This window comes from Acinonyx jubatus, chromosome C2 (assembly GCF_027475565.1).
Source record: "Acinonyx jubatus isolate Ajub_Pintada_27869175 chromosome C2, VMU_Ajub_asm_v1.0, whole genome shotgun sequence".
In the NCBI taxonomy this organism is placed as follows: domain Eukaryota; kingdom Metazoa; phylum Chordata; class Mammalia; order Carnivora; family Felidae; genus Acinonyx; species Acinonyx jubatus.
Window position 1 is genome coordinate 71,998,555 of NC_069384.1, and position 18,459 is coordinate 72,017,013.

Genomic DNA, 18,459 nt, shown 5'->3' on the forward strand with positions numbered 1-18,459 from the left:
CTAGCGGGGAAAACGCAACAAGCAAAACATACATAAAATGAAGGGTATCATTTCAGGTAAAAGTATAATAAAGCAGGTAAAGTGGTAGTGACACAAGTACTATTTTTGAAAGGTCAGGAAGACCTTTAAAGGAAGTGATATTTGAGCGAGGGCACGGAGGAGGGAGAGAGGGAGAGAGACTGCAGAGATCTTAGGGAAAGCCTTAGAGGATCCCAGCAAGTCAGGGCCTGAACGGAAATCCTAATTTCTCCTTTTTCTGAAAAGGTAAAGAACATCCCAAAGAACAAGCTCTGGTATGTGAAAGATTCACTTTTGTTACTGTTGTTGTTTTTTTTATCTTTATTTATTTTTGAGAGAGAAAGGGCTAGCAGGGGAGGAGCAGAGAGAGGGGAGACAGAGGATCAGAAGCAGGCTCTGTGCTGACCGCAGAGAGCCCTATATGGGACTCGAACTCATGAACCGTGAGATCATGACCTGAGCCGAAGTTGGATGCTCAACAGACTGAGCCACCCAGGCGCCCCATGGTTATTGTTTTAATGTTTATAAGGCCTAGTGCTATAAATTTCTCTCTATTGCTTAGAAACTGGAGAATGCATTTTATTCAGGAATCTGTCTACCACAAAGTTACTCTCTACAGGCCCCTAGAAGCCTCCTGCCTTATCACAAAGGCACGGAATCCAAGTCCTAAGATTCAAAACTGCTCATTCCACAGAGAGAAATAGGGCCCAGCCCAAAGTGTCTCTGTGAAATGAGCAACATTAAATCCACTCTCACTCCAGGCAGGGAGAGGCCGCCTAGATGGTGAAGCTGGGAGGCTCCCGAATCACGAATCACGAAAGGTCTGGTATTCTCAGCTTTTAGCCCCAGCCCCTTCAGAACCGGTATCTCCCCTATTCACCCAACTTTGGTGGAGACAGAAATGACAGCCTCTGAGTCACCATGGGGAGACTGAGCCTCAGAAAAGTGGATGGCTTGTCCAGGATCACACAAAAAGCCGTCTCTAATTCTTACCCTTCACTCTCTAGCCTGAGTCACATTCCAGGCCAGGGACCACATGGGGTGCCCCATTTCAGGAAATGAGGTTGTTGATTTTTCATTTACACAAACATGAAAAATAAATACCAGATGCTTGAAAACATGTTGCAGCTCATCTTACTGGAACTTTAAAGTGCATTCTGACTGAGAAAATTAAATTCAAAAATCCACACAGCAAAAAAGATGTTTTGAATGAAATGCACTTTGTCTTTCCCTCTCTCACATACACACAGTATCTCATTGTTTCTTTTTCAGGGAGCAGCTGTGAAGGAAATTGGGGGAGGGAGATGGACAAAACATCCCATCTTTGTGTTTCATACAGAACTAAGCTTTTAGGCCAGCCTTCCCGACCCGGAGTGGGTGTGGCATGCGTTAAAATTAAACGTCAGTGACCGAATGAAGCTTATAAAATAGCTTGGGCGAAGCCAGTCAACAAGACCACACATCTTAAATTGGATGAGTTTGCATGTGGAAACTGCCTTCATCTTGACGGAAAAGGTATGTACTGTGGTTTTCATTTTCGCTTTTGTTAAAAAGTGCTTAGAGACAGGCTTGGCTTTTACTTTCCCCCTTTCAGCTAAAAATAATAACAGCCACGATTGAGGGCTTGTGCCAGTCGCTCTGCAAAATTGGTCTCATTTTTCCTCAGACCACCTTACAAGATAGAACCTCATTAGTGCCATTTTTCAGACGAGGAAACTGAGGTTCAGATATCCTAAGCAATAGGCCAACAAATGGCAGAACTGGGGTGCCAACCCAACGTTGACCTACCTCAATGTCTTGTGCTTGCACTATGCATTCTCTTCTGTGCAAGCAGACAACAAGAAAGTTTTCCATAACCAATACTGTACCAGATGAATTCTCAAGGAGTTGTCGTCCAACTGTGCATTACAGTAAAATTTACCAAAAAGTGAACTGTAATTCATTCTGTGAATCGGAAAACACATTTGACAATATGGCACAAAAATATTTTCTTAAGAAGACATATTTTCTTGTTAGACTCAATAGCTAAATGGGTTTTTTAGACCGCTTGGCTTGTGGAAATGCATTTTGTTTTATCATGTGAAATCTAAAAATCTAGTCGTCAACGTTCTGCAGCTTTTTGAGAGCAGGTACCTTGCCCGCACTAACACGCAGGTGTTGGGAGAGCAGGCTCCTAAGAGACCTGGCGTAAGTTCTGGCTTCACACCTTATCAGGAAGTAACCCCTGGGAAATTAACATCATTGAGTACACAGAGAATGTCATAGCAGTAGCCTTCTAGATAGGATGTTATGGAGATCCAGTGTGTGGCACGTGTGAAAAACTGAGACCCGGGCTTCTCCACGGGTAAGTTCACTGAGTATGAGTACTAGCTCATAGAGTCTGTGCTGGCCCAGGGCGGATGCACAATAACCTTGGTAGAATTATTATTAAATAATTTAATATTCAGTTAAAATAATATTTAAATTCTGTTTATTTTTAAAATATTTAAACTCCCCTCATTAAGACAATCTTCCCGTTAGTGTTAGAAGACAGAGCAAAAATATAGGTCACGCCTACCCAAGTTCACAGGTATAAGATAATAATGCGACTTACCTTTGATGCTGGATGGGGTTGAGGCCCTAGAGGGAGGGCGTCAGGCTCATCGCCAAGAGGATTCTTGGCTTTGCACAAGAAAGAATTTCAGAGCAAGCCATTTAGAGAAAGGGACAAAGATTTATTAAATATAGAAGAAAGGAGGAGCTTTCTTACAAAGTAGTGGTCTCTCCTCCCAGTTGGGGAAGAGGACATCCCTTTGCCTCTAATAAATGGTTTTATAATTTTTTTTTTTAATTTGCTGGCGTGTAGGGAGGGGCTTACTCTTTAATTTTGGGTTTATCATTTTTATTGGGTGGTGAGTTTTTCCATTGTCTGGGGATTATGAAATTACCCACAGGGAGCAATTTTAAGAATATCTGACCTTTGTGGCTTTTAGTGCCAGAGGGAATGGGATCTTGTGATCTTCAGTGAGTTGGATCTTGTAACTCTTTTTATGACCTGCTGACTGTTAGGTTAAGGGTCAGGCTACAACCAAAATGGCTTTACTTTGGTCAACTTGTCTCCCGAGTCTCCCTTCTCTCCTGCCTCACTCACTGTCAGAAGGTACTCAATAAGTGCTGAGTGAACTAGAATGGACGGGACGTGGAAAAGAAATTATGGATGCCATCAAACCTTCCTATCACAAAAAGTTTTAACCATAGGAATAAAACTACTGCAATAAAGAGACATCTTTGGAAGAGATATGTAAGCAAGGCTAAGAATTAGCCTTGCTCTGAAATCCACCTACACAGCTAAAGCACATGTTTCAGCCCATAATAGAACATTTTGTAATAAGATATTTGTCAGAGTAAGACATGGAACTGACTTTTGGTGTTAACTGTCCCATGGTGAAATGACACTCATCAGGTTACAGAGGTAGGTGTTTACCGAAAGCCACCAAAGGTGGTGCACAGAAGGAAGCATGGCTCAGGGTCACTGCAGGACGGACAGCCACAGACAGTACCTGAGTCCCGGCCCTCTGCCCCTCCTGGCACTCAGCGTGACATCTGTACTCCCAGGGGCTGAGGGGTGGGGTGGGGAAAGGACCTCTTAAGTCCCGCCAGTTTGGGGTCCCTGTAGAATGTGCGTAATGTGTGACCATCCTCTGAGGTAAGATCTTCTGGGCAAGGCACTGAGCTTGAAGCCTACTGAGGCCCAAGAGTAGAGCTGCGCGGTTCTAAGAATTTCTTGGAAATGGATACAAATTTTTGTAAGTTTAGACAAATCCATCCATCGTCTCCCAAAAGATTAAAAGACAGGTGTTGTTTACGTGGTGGCAGGAGCTGATGGCAAATGGATTCTCAGAGAAGGTGCGGTCCTACCACAGACTTGGCTTGCTCAGAGGAGGCTCAGCAACCACCCCGCCCCCACCATCCCCAGCTGGCAGTTTTACTTGTTATGTAACTGTTCCTTTGAAAATGGGACGATAAAACCTCCAGAAGAAAAGCTATTGATTATTAAAGGTTATTTGGAGGTTTAACCATAATAAAGTGGTTATAATTATTCCTGTTATGACACATCCTTTTAAATGCTCAGATCTGAGAACATTTTGCTTGCGTTGATTCAGTCTTCTTTATTGCAGGAGAAAGGCAAAGAGCTAGAAATAGCTCTTGTGCAGCTACAGGCAAGGAGTCACAAGGAGGAGAATAGACTGAAAGCAAGTCAGGGAAAGAAGCAGGGAAGGGTGCCTGGGCTGAAATGCGTGTTGCCAGCTATTAGTCCTTCTCTAGTTAAATGCATATCTACGTCCCTGTCAATGCACCTTTAAAAGAAGGAAAAAAAAAAAAGAAAGAAATGAACATCTCTGAGAAGTATCCCCAACAGAACGCCAAAGAGAAATTCAGGAAGCAGTTATTTGTTTCTGCTTTTCACGATAATAATAACTAGCATTTATTAAGCATTTCCTCTGTGTCAGACTTCACCCTAAATACTCTCTCTATAGTATCTCATTTAATTCTCACCAAACTTGGTGAGGTTGGTATGATTATTACCCCCACTTAATAGACCAGGAAACTAAAGCATAAAATGTACAGTTATACTTAGCGTGTGGCAAGGTCTGCATTCAAACACAGTCAGGGTGACCCTGGGGTCCCCAGCACGCCACAGCCTGTCAAGGTTTCAGGCCTGCTCCTGGGTTGGTAAGCAGCCCAGCAAGATGGGGCAGGAGTGGGGGGGGTGTAGATCAGGGAGGCACTTCTCTTATGAATCTCATAAGATACTAAACGTGCATGGTTTGTGCTCATTTTTTTCTCTTGCATGGTTCACTTGACCGCTTCGACCTCCCCCTCGGCCTATCCCCACCCCACATTGTTTCTGTTCATCAACAAGTATGGACTGTGCCTGACACTGCCAGGTTCTGTGGGCTCCCATCCTTGAAAAATGCATAATGGAGGGGGAGCAGTTGCAAAATAAATCCAACGAGCTCTAACACCAGGCAGAGCGTGCTCTAATGGAGGTACAAAGGTCGGGAGATGCTCCCAGGGGTGGAAGGCCTCACAGCAGGGTCGATGATGACGATTCAGGTGGCTCTGCAGGGTGACCGTTCAAAAGGGCTCAGGGGAAGGTCCCCAGAGAGGTCCCCAGAAATGTTCCCCTGGTGACTGCGTGTCCTCAGGGGGCTCAGAACAACTCTAGCTTCTTTGTTTCTCCTGACCCCAGGTTCCATCCAGGGCCCCAAGATGATGACGGCGCTGCTGCTCTTTTCTGCTCTGGCCAGCCTCTTCAGTGCCGCAGACGGACAAGCCTTTCACCTTGGGAAATGCCCGACTCCTCCGGTGCAAGAGAATTTTGACGTGCACAAGGTGTGGCAAAAGTCTCAACTCCTGTTTGTTTTGCCTCCCATTTGAATAAGCATCCTCTAGGATTCAGTGTTAGTTTTCTGCTTTGATTGCCACAGCAAGCCTTGGATTAGGTACTTATCTTACTGGGGCATCCCCCAAAGCAGGCTCTGAGACCAAGAACTGGGGAGCAGAGGGTTTTGGGAAGCTGATCCCAGGAAGCACTGTGGGCATGTAGGGAAACTGAGAGAAGGCAGAACGGCAATAAAAGATGGCATTCCTGAACAGTAACACTGTTAACAGAAGGGTTCAGTCCTGCTGGGAATCCTCTGAGGAAATGTGTAGAATGTTCCTCAGATCGTCCCACGGAAACGATTTTCCAAAAGCGCTGCATGCACTATTGTACGTTCCCATCAGCCGTGTGTATAATACCAATTTCTCCTTATCTTTGTCGACACTTGCTATTGTCATCTTTTTGGTTGTAATCATTTTTACAGAGTATGAAGAGTATCTCACTGTGGTTTTGATTTGCATTTCCCTAATGGTTAATGATTTGAACACCTTTTCATGTGTTTATTGTCCATTTTTATATCTTCTTTGGAGAAATGTCCATTTGAGTCCTTTCCCCATTTTTAAGTTGGGTTACTTATCTTTTTAATTATTGAGCTCTGAGAGTTCTTTATATGTTCTAGATACAAGTCTCTTATCAGATACATGATTTGAAAATATTTCCCCCCATTCTGTGGATTGCTTTTTCACTTTATTAATGTGTCTTTTCAAGCGCATAAGTTTCCAATATTAACGGAGTCCAGTTTATCTATTTTTCTCCTTTCTTGCTTATACTTTTGGTATCTAAAACACCATTGCCTAATGCAAGGTTATGATTTTTATTTCTATATTTTCTTATAAGAGATTTATAGTTTTAATCCTTACATTTAATTTCTTGATCCATTTTGAGTTAAACTTTTTATATAGTGTGATATAGAAGTCCAACTTTATTGGGGCGCCTGGGTGGCTCAGTCGGTTAAGCCTCCGACTTCAGCTCAGGTCACGATCTCGCGGTCGGTGGGTTCGAGCCCCGCGTCGGGCTCTGGGCTGATGGCTCAGAGCCTGGAGCCTGCTTCCGATTCTGTGTCTCCCTCTCTCTCTGCCCCTCCCCCGTTCATGCTCTGTCTCTCTCTGTCTCAAAAATAAATAAACGTTAAAAAAAAAATAATTAAAAAAATTAAAAAAAAAAAAAAGAAGTCCAACTTTATTATTTTGCCAGTGGATATTCAGTTGCCCAGAACTATTTGCTGAGAAGACTATTCTTTCCCCATCGAACAGTCTTGGCATCCTTGTTGAAAATCAATTGGACATTTATGTAACAGCTTATTTTTCGACTCTCAATTCTATTTTATTGTTTTATGTGTCTATCTTTATGCCAGTGCTATACAGTATTGATTACTATAGCTTTGTAGTAAGTTTTGAAATTAGAATATATGACGCCTCCAACTGTATTCTTCTGGCTATTCTAAGTCCTTTGCATTTCCATATGAATTTTAGGATCTGTTTGTCAATTTAGTGAAGATGCAGAGTTTCATTTTGTGTTGTTGTTGTTGTTGTTGTTGTTGTTTTAATAGAGAATGCATTGAATCTAGATCTATCTGGAGAATATTGTCATCTTAACAGTTTTAAGCCTCCCAATCCCTGAACATAGGTTATCTTTCCATTTAATTTCTTGTTTATTTAGGTCTTATTAAATTTCTTTCAACAATATTTCATAGTTTTCAGAGAATAAGTTTTGTGTTTCTTTGGTTAAATACTTATTCCTAAGTATTTTATTCTTTTGATGCTATTGTAAATGGAATTTTCGTAATTTACAGAGTGTTCATTTTAAGTGTAGAAAGCTATTTGGTGTCTGTATATTGATCTTGTATCCCTTAACCCTGCTAGCTTCATTTATTAGTTCTAATGGTTTGTGTGTGTGTGTGGATTCCTTAGGATTTTTTATACACAAAATCATGTATCTGGAAATAGAGATAGTTTTACCTCTTCCTTTACAGGATTCATTTTTTTTTTATTTTATTTTTTATTTTTTAAAATTTACGGGGTGCCTGGGTGGCTCAGACAGTTAAACATCCAACTTCAGCTCAGGTCATGACCTCACAGTCTGTGAGTTCGAGCCCCGCGTCGGGCTCTGTGCTGACAGCTCGGAGCCTGGAGCCTGCTTCGGATTCTGTGTCTCCCTCTCTCTCTCTGCCCCTCCCGTGCTCATGCTCTGTCTCTCTCTGTCTCAAAAATAAATAAAAACATTTAAAAAAATTTACATCCAAATTAGTTAGCATATAGTGCAACAATGATTTCAGGAGTAGATTCCTTAATGCCCCTTACCCATTTAGCCCATCCCCCCTCCCACAACCCCTCCAGTAACCCTCAGTTTGTTCTCCATATTTATGAGTCTCTTCTGTTTTGTCCCCCTCCCTGTTTTTATATTATTTTTGTTTCCCTTCCCTTATGGTCATTTGTTTTGTCTCTTAAAGTCCTCATATGAGTGAAGTCATAGGATTTTTGTCTTTCTCTGACTAATTTCACTTAGCATAATACCCTCGAGTTCCATCCACGTAGTTGCAAATGGCAAGATTTCATTCTTTTTGATTGCCGAGTAATACTCCATTGTATGTATATATAGCACATCTTCTTTATCCATTCATCCATCGATGGACATTTGGGCTCTTTCCATACTTTGGCTATTGTTGATAGTGCTGCTATAAACATGGGGGTACATGTGTCCCTTCGAAACAGCACACATGTAGCCCATGGATAAATGCCTAGTAGTGCAATTGCTGGGTCGTAGAGTAGTTCTATTTTTAGTTTTTTGAGGAACCTCCATACTGTTTTCCAGAGTGGCTGCACCAGCTTGCATTCCCATACAGGATTCATTTTAAACATTGCATTCTTCTTATATGGATAGAGAAACTGGGACCCACAAACGTGAAAAGGTTTTCACAAAAATATCATGAAATTATAAGGGAGCGTGACATAAAAAGCAATCTGCCACCTTTCAGTTTCCCCTTTTCTAGAAAATCATGCTTCCTCAGTTTTAATTATGGAGCACTGAAGTCACCTTAACAATAATAGAACCATTTTAAATGCTCTGTATAAAATGGAGTGTGTTTTTGAGAATGCCTATGAAACCAACTGACCTTTAACCGTATTTTTTTGGTGCTTTCAATGAATGTTAATTTCAGTGGTTGTAATTGAAAGATGTGCCTTTAATAAATGAGTGGAAATTTTAGGTCATAAACGTGGGTATATATTTGAGCAAAGAGCCATGTGACCGAAGCCGTACTGCCACCTGTTTGCAGTACTCTCATTTCCAATTCTCACTTTTTGAAGGTGAGTGCGTCTCTGATTTTCTTTTGTTGAGTAATACATTTTTAAATACATACATAACTGCGGTAGGCAGAACGATGCCCTCACCCTAATGCCTGCAACCTGTGACTGTGCCACCGTACATGGAAAGGGGGGTTTGCTGATGTGATTAAAGTTATAGACTTGGAGATGGCAGGCATGGCCTGGGTTATCCAGAAAGGACCAATCTAATCATTGAAAGCAGAGAACCTTCCCCAACTGTAGTCAGAGAGGTGTGACAATGGAACAAGAATCAGAGAGATGCAATGTGAAAAGACTTTCACCTGCATTTGCTGGCTCTGAAGATGGAGGAAGGAGTTCACACCCCAAAAAATGCAGGTGGCGTCAACAACTCGGACAAGGCAAGAAGACAGAGTCCTCTAGAGCCTGTAGGAAGGAACACAGCCCTGCCAACACCTTGATTTTAACCAAACTCACTCGATGTACAGACCTGTGAGACCATAAATTTGGGTTGTTTTAGGCTTCTGGTAAATTGTTACAGCAGCAATAGAAAATGAATATAATAATCTTTCCCCCCATTTTTACATATACACTATTTTTCACCTAGCTCTTTTTCCACTGTATGTATCTTGGAGATAATTGCATAGGACTCCTTAAAATTTTTTTTAATGTTTATTTATTTTTGAGAGACTGAGAGAGAGAGAGAGAGAGAGAGAGAGAGACCAAGCATGAGCTGGGAAGGGGCAGAGAGAGAGGGAGACACAGAATCCGAAGTAGGCTCCAGGCTCCAGGCTGACAGCACAGAGCCCACAAACCGTGAGATCATGACCTGAGGCGAAGTCCGACACTCAACCGACAGAGCCACCCAGGCGCCCCGCATATGACTCCTTTAAAAGAGGGTGTGTAACATTCCATTATATGGATGTGCCATAATTTATTTACCTAGTCCCCTACAAATGCTCAGACTCTAGTTTCCCGTATTTTGTTCTTACAATAGTACCACAACAAATAACCTCACATATGCATCATTTCTTTTTCTTATTATCCGGAAGTTACATTTCCAGAAGTGAAATTGCTTTGCTAGATATTGCCAAATTGCCCTCCACGAAGGTTGTAAATTGGAGCAATCTCCATGCAAGGCGATGCATGGAACGGTGAACATACCTTTCTCCCCCTCCCCCACAACAATGCGCACTTCCTTAGAGTTGACTCTGTACACGAAGTTATGAACTGAGACCATACCCCCCGTGGTATCAGTCTTCTAAGTCCTGATCACCTGCCAAAAGCTTTTGTGTCCACCTCCCTGTGCGAGGTCTTAATGAGGAGAATGCAACCAACTCTGGAGTCCCAGTTCCCCACAGTGAAAATATCTGACTGGCACACAACTCAAAGATGCCTCGTAGAATCACAAAATGTCTGAGATGGCACCTTCCATCATCTGGACTGCTCGCTCTCTTTCACAGAGTTTAGAATTTCACATAGATTTTGGCTGGAGGGGCCACTGACAGCATATCTAAATAAAGAGCACTTTAGGAATAAAATGTGGCATTCAACCAATGCCTGCACATCCGATTCACTTACTCTCATTTGAATCAATATCTTGCTCAGTTGCTGTCAGAACAATGCAGCCCATTTTGCTTGGTTTCCCCAGGAAAGGGCTCTGCTCTAAAAGGCAACAATAGGGAAGAGTTTGCAGGTCCCCAGAGAGCCATGGGGTTTTCTCTGCTTCTTGTTACCTCTGCAGTATCTTGGACGATGGTATGAAATTGAGAAGATCCCAGTGAGCTTTGAGAAGGGAAGTTGCATCCAAGCCAACTACTCGCTAATGGAAAACGGAAACATCAAAGTGATAAACCAGGAGTTAAGGTGAGTGGCTGTGGTTTCAAAAGCAACACAGTCCTGGAGCCAGCCTGCAGAGACTTGTCCTGGGGTGACTGGGTGTCCTTGCGATCTCGTTGAGGGGGGTGGTGCAGATGTTGCTGGGTCTGCCCTGCCTGCTCACAGCAGGTCCTAAGATGAAAGTTTTTGGCAAGCAGAATGGTGGGGACGAGAAGCCACTCATTTATTTCCATGACCACTTGCTGAGCATCTTTTTGTATTGTGGACTCCCTTGAGTGTTGTGTACTTATTATATGTGTACTCCCTATGAGAGGCACTAGGAACTCAATGCGAATCCAAACTGCAGGGTTCCTGCTCTCATAGCAAAATAGATACTCTGGTAGCAAAGGACGAGGGGGAAGGGGCACAAGGGGGGTGGGGAGGGGGACCATCTCATCTGATCTCCAAACTAAGAACGAAGCCCTTTCTATATTATCTACTAACAGAAGACATCCAGCTCTACCTGACTCCTTCCGGGAACTGGGAGCTCATTGCCTTCCATGACAATTTATTTCATCTCCAGACAGCTTTCACTATTAGAAAACTCCTTTTCTTGTTAAGCAAGAATCAAATACATGGTCACATTCTAGGTTATGGGAACAGGATCGCCTATAGAAGTATACTTTTCTGATACTGAAACACAGATTTCTATTTGATATGAGAATTCATACTTTAGAAAGCAAACAGAAACTTTAAAAAGCCACAGAAAGAGCTCCTACCAACCTTCTATCAACAAAGATAAGAGCAACAATAAACAATAGTAACAAATACTAAGTATTTCCTAAATGCAAGGCACTGTTCTGTATGTGTATGTGTATATACATATACATGTGTGTACATATATGTATATATGTAAATGAATATATATGTTTATTTAATGCCCATAACAACCCTGAGGTAGGTACTATTATCAACCCCACAGTTATAGATGAGGAAACTGAGGTACAGAGAGGGAAAGTAATTTGCCCAAGGGCCACACAGCTTGTAAGCAACAAAGCTAAGATTCAAACCCAGGGAGAAGTGAAATGGGGAAGAGAACAGAAGACAAATGGAAGAAAGGCTGGGGTGAAGCGCTGTCCTTCTTGTTCCCTACAGGACCTGAGAACTGTGCTCAACTCCAAGAAAACAATTATAACCCAGCATGGAAGTTACTCAGGCTCCGAGAGGCTTTGTGTGGCCGTCTTGTTATCCACTAAGCTTTCTGTGAGCCAGAGAACATAAGTGGGTTGACTCCCTGCCTTCATAAACCATAGAAATAAAGTTAAGAATCTCAAGGGCCTCTAAAGATAAAAACAGATTATTTTAGAGCCCAGAGAAGGATCGAGATGCAGACCTCCATCTAAAGTTGCAATGACTTCATTTCAAATATTTTGTCCCATTCTATGACCAAGAGTCAGACAGTGACGTTGATCTCAAAACCCACGAGATTTTTCCACCTCTCCTTCGGAGCCAGCCAGGAGTCCTCTTTAACTGTGTCTTGAGTATTAGGTTGCTCTGCCTGTAGGGTCACGTTTGTTTAAGATACAAGGGCACATGGAGAAAGGTTTGCTGGTTCAGGAGCGTGGTATGGCTTCTCCCTTCAGGAATACTACAGGATGGGCAGAGGCACAGCACGGAGTCTGAGCAAAGTACTCTTAGCCAGTGTCAGAGAATTTGAGGGCAAAAGCAGCTGGCACGGGGCTGGGAGCCGAAGGGCTCAGGCTTTGGAGTTAGGCTGCCCCATTTCAAATCCTGGTTCTGCCAGTTACTAATGATGTGATCTTAGGTTAGTTATGCTAATACTCTAGGTCTCAGTTTCCTCTCAGTAAAGTGACATTAATCATAGAACCTCCCTGCATAGGGCTTTGTGAGCGTCAGATGAGGTAACACATGTAAATTGCTTAGAACAGGGTGTAACAGGGTGTTTGGTGAGTAGTAATTATTTAATTAATACTATGTATTACTATTAATCTGCTGAGACCCTTGAAAATACAAATGTATTTTTCCCATGAACAAATTGTGCATTTACGATCAGAGACTGGTGTTTTGAAAACTGTTCTGGCCAAAACATAAATGATGATGAAAAGCAGGAAAGTCTGCCGAGAAGAGGCTGGTTTGTTGCTAAGCAACTGCATGCAGATAGAAATGGACCATCTTCCTGTTCTCCCAGCTGAGTTTCAGGCCCTACTTGATGATGAACAGACTATGCATCCAGGATGCATTTCTCATCCTTCCTTACCTGTTGCTTATTATCTGGTTTCTGGGACATCTGTCACCACTAACCATAGCCTACTGACTTTCTAACACACACTGTTGCTCTAACTTTTGTTCTGTGCCCCCTTGAGGACTGATGAACAGGCTCCTCCTCTGTCAGCTTCCTAGGAAGAGCACTGTGATATGTGAGCGCCCTCCCCTCAGTGCCTCCATCCCCAGGCATTTCCCCTCTCCCCCAGGTCCACAGAGTCATTGGGAGTTGCCAAAACCTGGAGCCACTCTTTCAAAAGAGTGAAAGTATTTCATCCAATCGAAGACCATCACTTTTAAGATACACCACCATTTTATATACCACTAAGAAAGAAATGACACTGCGAATTGTAAGGTGGCATTTGTTGCAAGATGTGCATTTCTGCACATTTAATGTCTCTGAGAATCACTGAGATGAGGTTAATATTTCCTCACTGCCTGCTTTTACCTGGCCTATGTTGAAATCTCCCATACTCAGTCAGAAGCTTGCAGGCCTGGATAGGGGTCTCAGAGCTCAGGTGTATGGATGGCTTTATGGGTCAGATGATGTCATATGATGTCACTGAGGCCCCAAGAGCAAGGAAAGCGTGCAGATCTCCAGACTTTGAGTAATCATGTCAGTCCTTGTTTTTCCCTTTGGCCCATACTCATTTTTAAAGAAGTAAATCTTCTTGGTGTATAGGGTTGTTTTGTTTGTGTTCCCTTCTCTTTTAGTCCCTCCCTCTGCAGCCTGAGAGCAGGAAATGGCCTTATAGGACTCAAAACACAGCACAGAAGTGTTAGGGCCTAACATATCATCCAGTCCTGGAGCATTTCAGTTATTGCTTCTTATCACCCAGGGCCATCTTCCTCCGCTTGGTCTCAGAGACAGTGACAAAGGAAAGAGCCTCCCTAACCAGAAATCACAATCTTGGCCACCCTGATGCTTAGTGGCCTTTCATTGATTTTTGGCTTCCATTGAATTAAGACGTTTTGTTTTGTTTTGTTTTAACCCATTGCAGACCGGATGGAACTGTGAATCAAATTGAAGGTGAAGCCACCCAGGCCAACCTCACAGAGCCTGCCAAGCTGGGAGTTAAGTTTTTCTGGTGTAAGTATTCACTTCTCTCAGGAGGTTTCAGGGATAGGAGATATGCAAACCAAAGGCTAGAGCCCTGGGTTGAAACACTCCTGTCACATCTGAGTGTCACCTATAGTGACTCAATGCATAATACTTTGTTGAGCACCTACTATGTGCCATGCTTGGGTCTAGGCACCAAAGATGTGATGATGAGCAAGACAGAGCTGGCCCTTGGCCCTGAGAGGCTTATATCCCATGTGGACACTGACAAGTATGCAGGCAAGTTACTGTAAAACTACCGTGTTTCAATAAAGGCAGCACAAATTGTAGCACCCGGGGAGAGCAGTAGGGCACCAGCCTAGACTAGTTTCCCAGAGGGAATGGAGGCCTGAAATATTAGTAGCCAGTAGTAGTTAGTTGTTAGTAGTGGTATTATCAGCAGAACAATTCACATGTGCAAAGGCTTGGACACAAGAGATGACAAGAGTGAAGGTAAGTTTGAGCCCTGGCTCTATCTGCCACTTTCTCACCACACTTTAGGGTTCCCTGAGAGATATTTGATCACGAGCATTTGTCCTCCGAGCTCTGGCTTAACCGGGGAAAGGACACAAACAACAGAGAAAGCACCAAATTTTTAGTTTACTGTTGATATAGATACACGGCAGAAGCCAGCTCAGAAATGTGAGACTTTCTTTTACCGAGAGTGCTTCAGGGCCCCTCTCCCCACCCAAGGGGCAGACACCGCAGTCACAGCGGTAAGAAGAATCACTGTCCCCCAGCCCGCTCCCCCTTCAAGTCCCTAGAGTAGGGCAGTGAGGAAGTTCTTATTTTATAGACCAACATAGGAATGCTGGGAGATGAAAATCATTCTTCCCGCACATGTGACCATGGGCAACTAACTTCACTTCTGCGCCCAGTATTCTAAGGGTAAGTGAGATAGCACATGCTCTGTAAACTGTAAGGGACTTTGTGCATCTCAGCCTTTCTTGTTATTTTTACAAAGAAGAACGTCAAAGTGCAGAAAAGCTAGGTGATATAGGCAAGGTCGCTAGACCAATTAGAGGCAGAGTTGGGACCAAAACGAAGGTCTCCCAAACTCTCCACTGAGGAAGGGGGGATGGAAGTGAAGGCCAAATACTATGTGCACGACCTTCACAAGGAGGCCTGTAACAGGAGCTAAAGGAGGCAGGAGCTGCTGGCAGAGGAAACAGAGGAGGAAGAGATTCACTCTGGTTGAAGGGATCAGGTGTTTGCATTGGGTCTTCCAGGGTGTGGAGGAGACTATGGGAAAGGCTTTCCCAGGAGGAGGAATGGCTTGAGGAAAGGTCTGGAGAGAGAAGCCTAGAGGATGGGCGGGTACATGGAGCACGAGACAAGACTGGGAAGAGCCTCAAAAGCCATGTAATGGGTTGACATGCCTTCCATAAGCAGTAGGAAACGGTCAGAGTTTTCAGGTAATAAAGAGATGTGGAAGTTTTCTTTGCTATGAGGAAATGTCTGGGTAAATGTATGCTTGAGAGCTAGACCCTGTGGGAGGAAGACAGCGTGTGAATGTGTGGCTCTGTGCAGGCGGGGCGCGTCGCCTTGGCAGGAAGAGGTTGGAAGACATATTTCCCCCAAACCACTCAGGGTTGCAGAGTTCCCAGTCCAGCTGGGAACACACAAAGCAGTGGAAATTCAAAGGTCGCAGATCTGTGATGAATACAAGCTCTCAATAGTGAGCCCGGCAGGCAGGCACCAATGGTGCTAGAAAGGTAAGTCAGGGCCCACTCAGTGTGGGCCCTGTAGCCTTGTGCAGGCTTCTGTCCAGATGTCCTCCAACTGTCCTTCTGTTTTCATATTTATAAACAGGTAGAAAGTCAGAGGTAGGAGGGACCTCAGTGGGTGGTCATCTGGACTAGCCCTCTTGTGTTGTCCTGATAACCAGCTGGGTCCCTGACACCCAGCCAAGTTCTAATCTCTTACACCCTGCCTCTTTTGTCCAGCTTCTCATGGTCATTCACGAGTGCTGAGATCTGGTTTGACTTAGCAAAGAGAGGGGGTTATTTTTGAATGGAGGAGGTGGGTTGCTTGAAACCCAAGAAAGCAGATTGTGTCCAAATCTTTTGTTCTTATGGGGTCAGTTCACAGCTTTCTCCCATTTGGGCCCATTTTCCACTTAACTTTAACAAGTTGGGCTATGACATTTCCTTGGCTTGGACCTTGGCTGTGGAGGTCAAGTTCACAGAGGAAGTCTCTGGATTCAAACGGAGAAGGTAAATCCTCCCTCTCTTGTTGTAAGGACCCTTTAAGGCTAAGCTTTCAACACTGTGCAGACCTCTGTCAATGAATCTTCATGGGCCCCTTGTGAGGAGGAGTTTATAACCTGTTACCACCTGATTTACCATATTCTTGAGAGCAAAAGAACTTTCGAAGGTCACACAGAAAGAAAATAAACACACCAACATTAGCCCTTACTTCCTTTCTCAGACAGGTTCTAGAGGAAATTGGGAAGTACAGACTTGGAAAGCCTGGGGGCCCCTGACCTTGCCATCTTAACTCCACTTAGCTAAGTGGTGCCTCCATACGTACTGGTGCTAAGTGCAGCCTGTTAGTCTAGGAGGTCTGGCAAAACACCCCATTACTGTGGCTTTCTGCAGACTGATGTGTTATCAGGGAAGAAGGATCCAGAAGGATGGCTCTAACCTTTGGCTGCACATTAGAATCATGGGGGAGCCTTCAAGAGTACCAACCACCTCCACATCAGTCTGGAGAAACATGGCCTAGTATTTGTCAAAGTTCCCATAAGATTCCCACATAAAGCCAGAATTAAGAACCACTACTCTTGGGGTGCCTGGGTGGCCCAGTTGGTTAAGTGTCCGACTTCAGCTCAGGTCATGATCTCACGGTTCATGGGTTGGAGTCCCATATCGGGCTCTGTACTGACAGCTCTGAGCGTGGAACTTGCTTCAGATTCTGTCTCCCTCTCTCTGCCCCTCTCTTGCTTACTCTCTTTGTCTCTCTCTCTCTCAAAAATAAATAAACATTTAAAAAAAAATTGGGGGGACGCCCAGGTGGCTTAGTCGGTTGAGCGTCCGACTTCGGCCCAGGTCATGATCTCACAGTTTGTGAGTTCGAGCCCCATGTCAGGCTCTGTGCTGACAGCCCAGAGCCTGGAGCCTGCTTCAGATTCTATGTCCCCCTCTCTGTCTGCCCCACCCCCACTCATGCTCTGTCTCTCTCTGTCTTCAAAATAAATAAAACATTAAAAAAAATTTTTTTTTAATTTTTTTTAAGTTCTACTACAGTAGAAGAACTAGGATCCTGGCTTCCAGGGTCCCAGAGATGAAGGTTCCTCTTGTCCTGGTCCCTCTTAATACTGCTCTCCTCTGGTTCTCAGTGATGCCATCTGCTCCATACTGGGTCCTGGCCACCGACTATGAGAACTACGCCCTCGTGTACTCCTGTACCACAATCGTCTGGCTTTTTCACATGGATCATGTTTGGATCTTGGGAAGAAACCCTTATCTCCCTCCAGAAACAGTGACCTATCTAAAAGATATCTTGACTTCTAATGAAATTGATATAGAAAAAATGACTATCACAGATCAGGTGAACTGCCCTGAGCCACTGTAAGAGGCTCTAAAGGGAACCTGCCTTCACTCAATGTTACTTCTTTTGCTTTGCTTCCCCCCACCCCACCCTTTATAAAGACAAACCAACCACGGCAACATTGCAAACACCAGAGGGGAAATTTGAAAGCAGAAGCCTGTGGAGAGAAAGTCAAGGAACGCTGGCCCAAACACTTAGCCATGTACCATGTTACCTTGCCAGTCTAATAATAAACTTGTTGCTGACCTGCTGTGCTCACAGTAGATTCTGAATTGATTATTGTGGGTTTTCAATTATATGCTTATGTTTGGAGATCCATGAACAGTTCTGTTGAAAGAAACAAAGCACTGTACAGTTTAAGTTTAAAGAGAACAATCCTGTTTCTGGAAAGAGAAAGCAGACCGCAAAGGCCTATTATGGGTGACCTGAGTCCAGGTGCCACATCCTACAGTAGACACTCCTCTTTTTTTTTTTTTTTTTTTTAACATTTATTCATTCCTGAGAGAGAGAGAGAAAGAGAGACAGAACATGAGCTGGGGAGGGGCAGAGAGAGAGGGAGACACAGAATCTGAAGCAGGCTCCAGGCTCTGAGCTGTCAGCACAGAGCCTGATGCGGGACTCGAACTCACAGACCATCGCCCACGAGATCATGACCTGAGCTGAAGTCGGACACTTAACCGACTGAGCCACCCAGGTGCCCCCAGTAGGCACTCCTTTAGGGGGAATCATTTGGGTTTTCTGAGTCTCTGACAGGCAGTTTCTCTGAAGTATTTACTTTCTCATCAGGAGGTCTTCAGAGTCAGGCTAAAGAATGGGACCATCTTGGTGTCTGTGCAGGAGAGAATCTATAAGGGAGAAGACTATGGGGATTTTTTTGTTTTTTAGAAAATCAACTTTTTTGGGGTCTCTCATTCAATGGATATTTACCGAGGCCCAACTGCATTCTGGGCATTGAAAAATCTAGAACCCTGTCATCCTGTGGA

The 18,459-nt window shown here is 43.8% G+C and overlaps 1 protein-coding gene across 2 annotated transcripts; it reads left to right on the forward strand.

The window, feature by feature from the left end:
* Window positions 1-1,392: 1,392 nt before the first annotated feature.
* APOD (apolipoprotein D) lies at window positions 1,393-17,739 on the forward strand. Of its 2 annotated transcripts, none has more exons than XM_015073790.3 (5): window positions 1,393-1,533; window positions 5,252-5,394; window positions 10,469-10,590; window positions 13,827-13,915; window positions 17,265-17,739. In XM_015073790.3, the coding sequence occupies exons 2-5, from the start codon at window positions 5,272-5,274 to the stop codon at window positions 17,498-17,500; spliced, it is 570 nt and encodes a 189-aa protein (XP_014929276.1). In that variant the 5' UTR covers window positions 1,393-1,533; window positions 5,252-5,271; the 3' UTR covers window positions 17,501-17,739. The 2 variants fall into 2 exon arrangements, with proteins under 2 accessions (XP_014929276.1, XP_053077007.1); XM_053221032.1 differs by lacking the exon at window positions 17,265-17,739 and adding an exon at window positions 16,009-17,204.
* The last annotated feature ends 720 nt before the right edge of the window (window positions 17,740-18,459 follow it).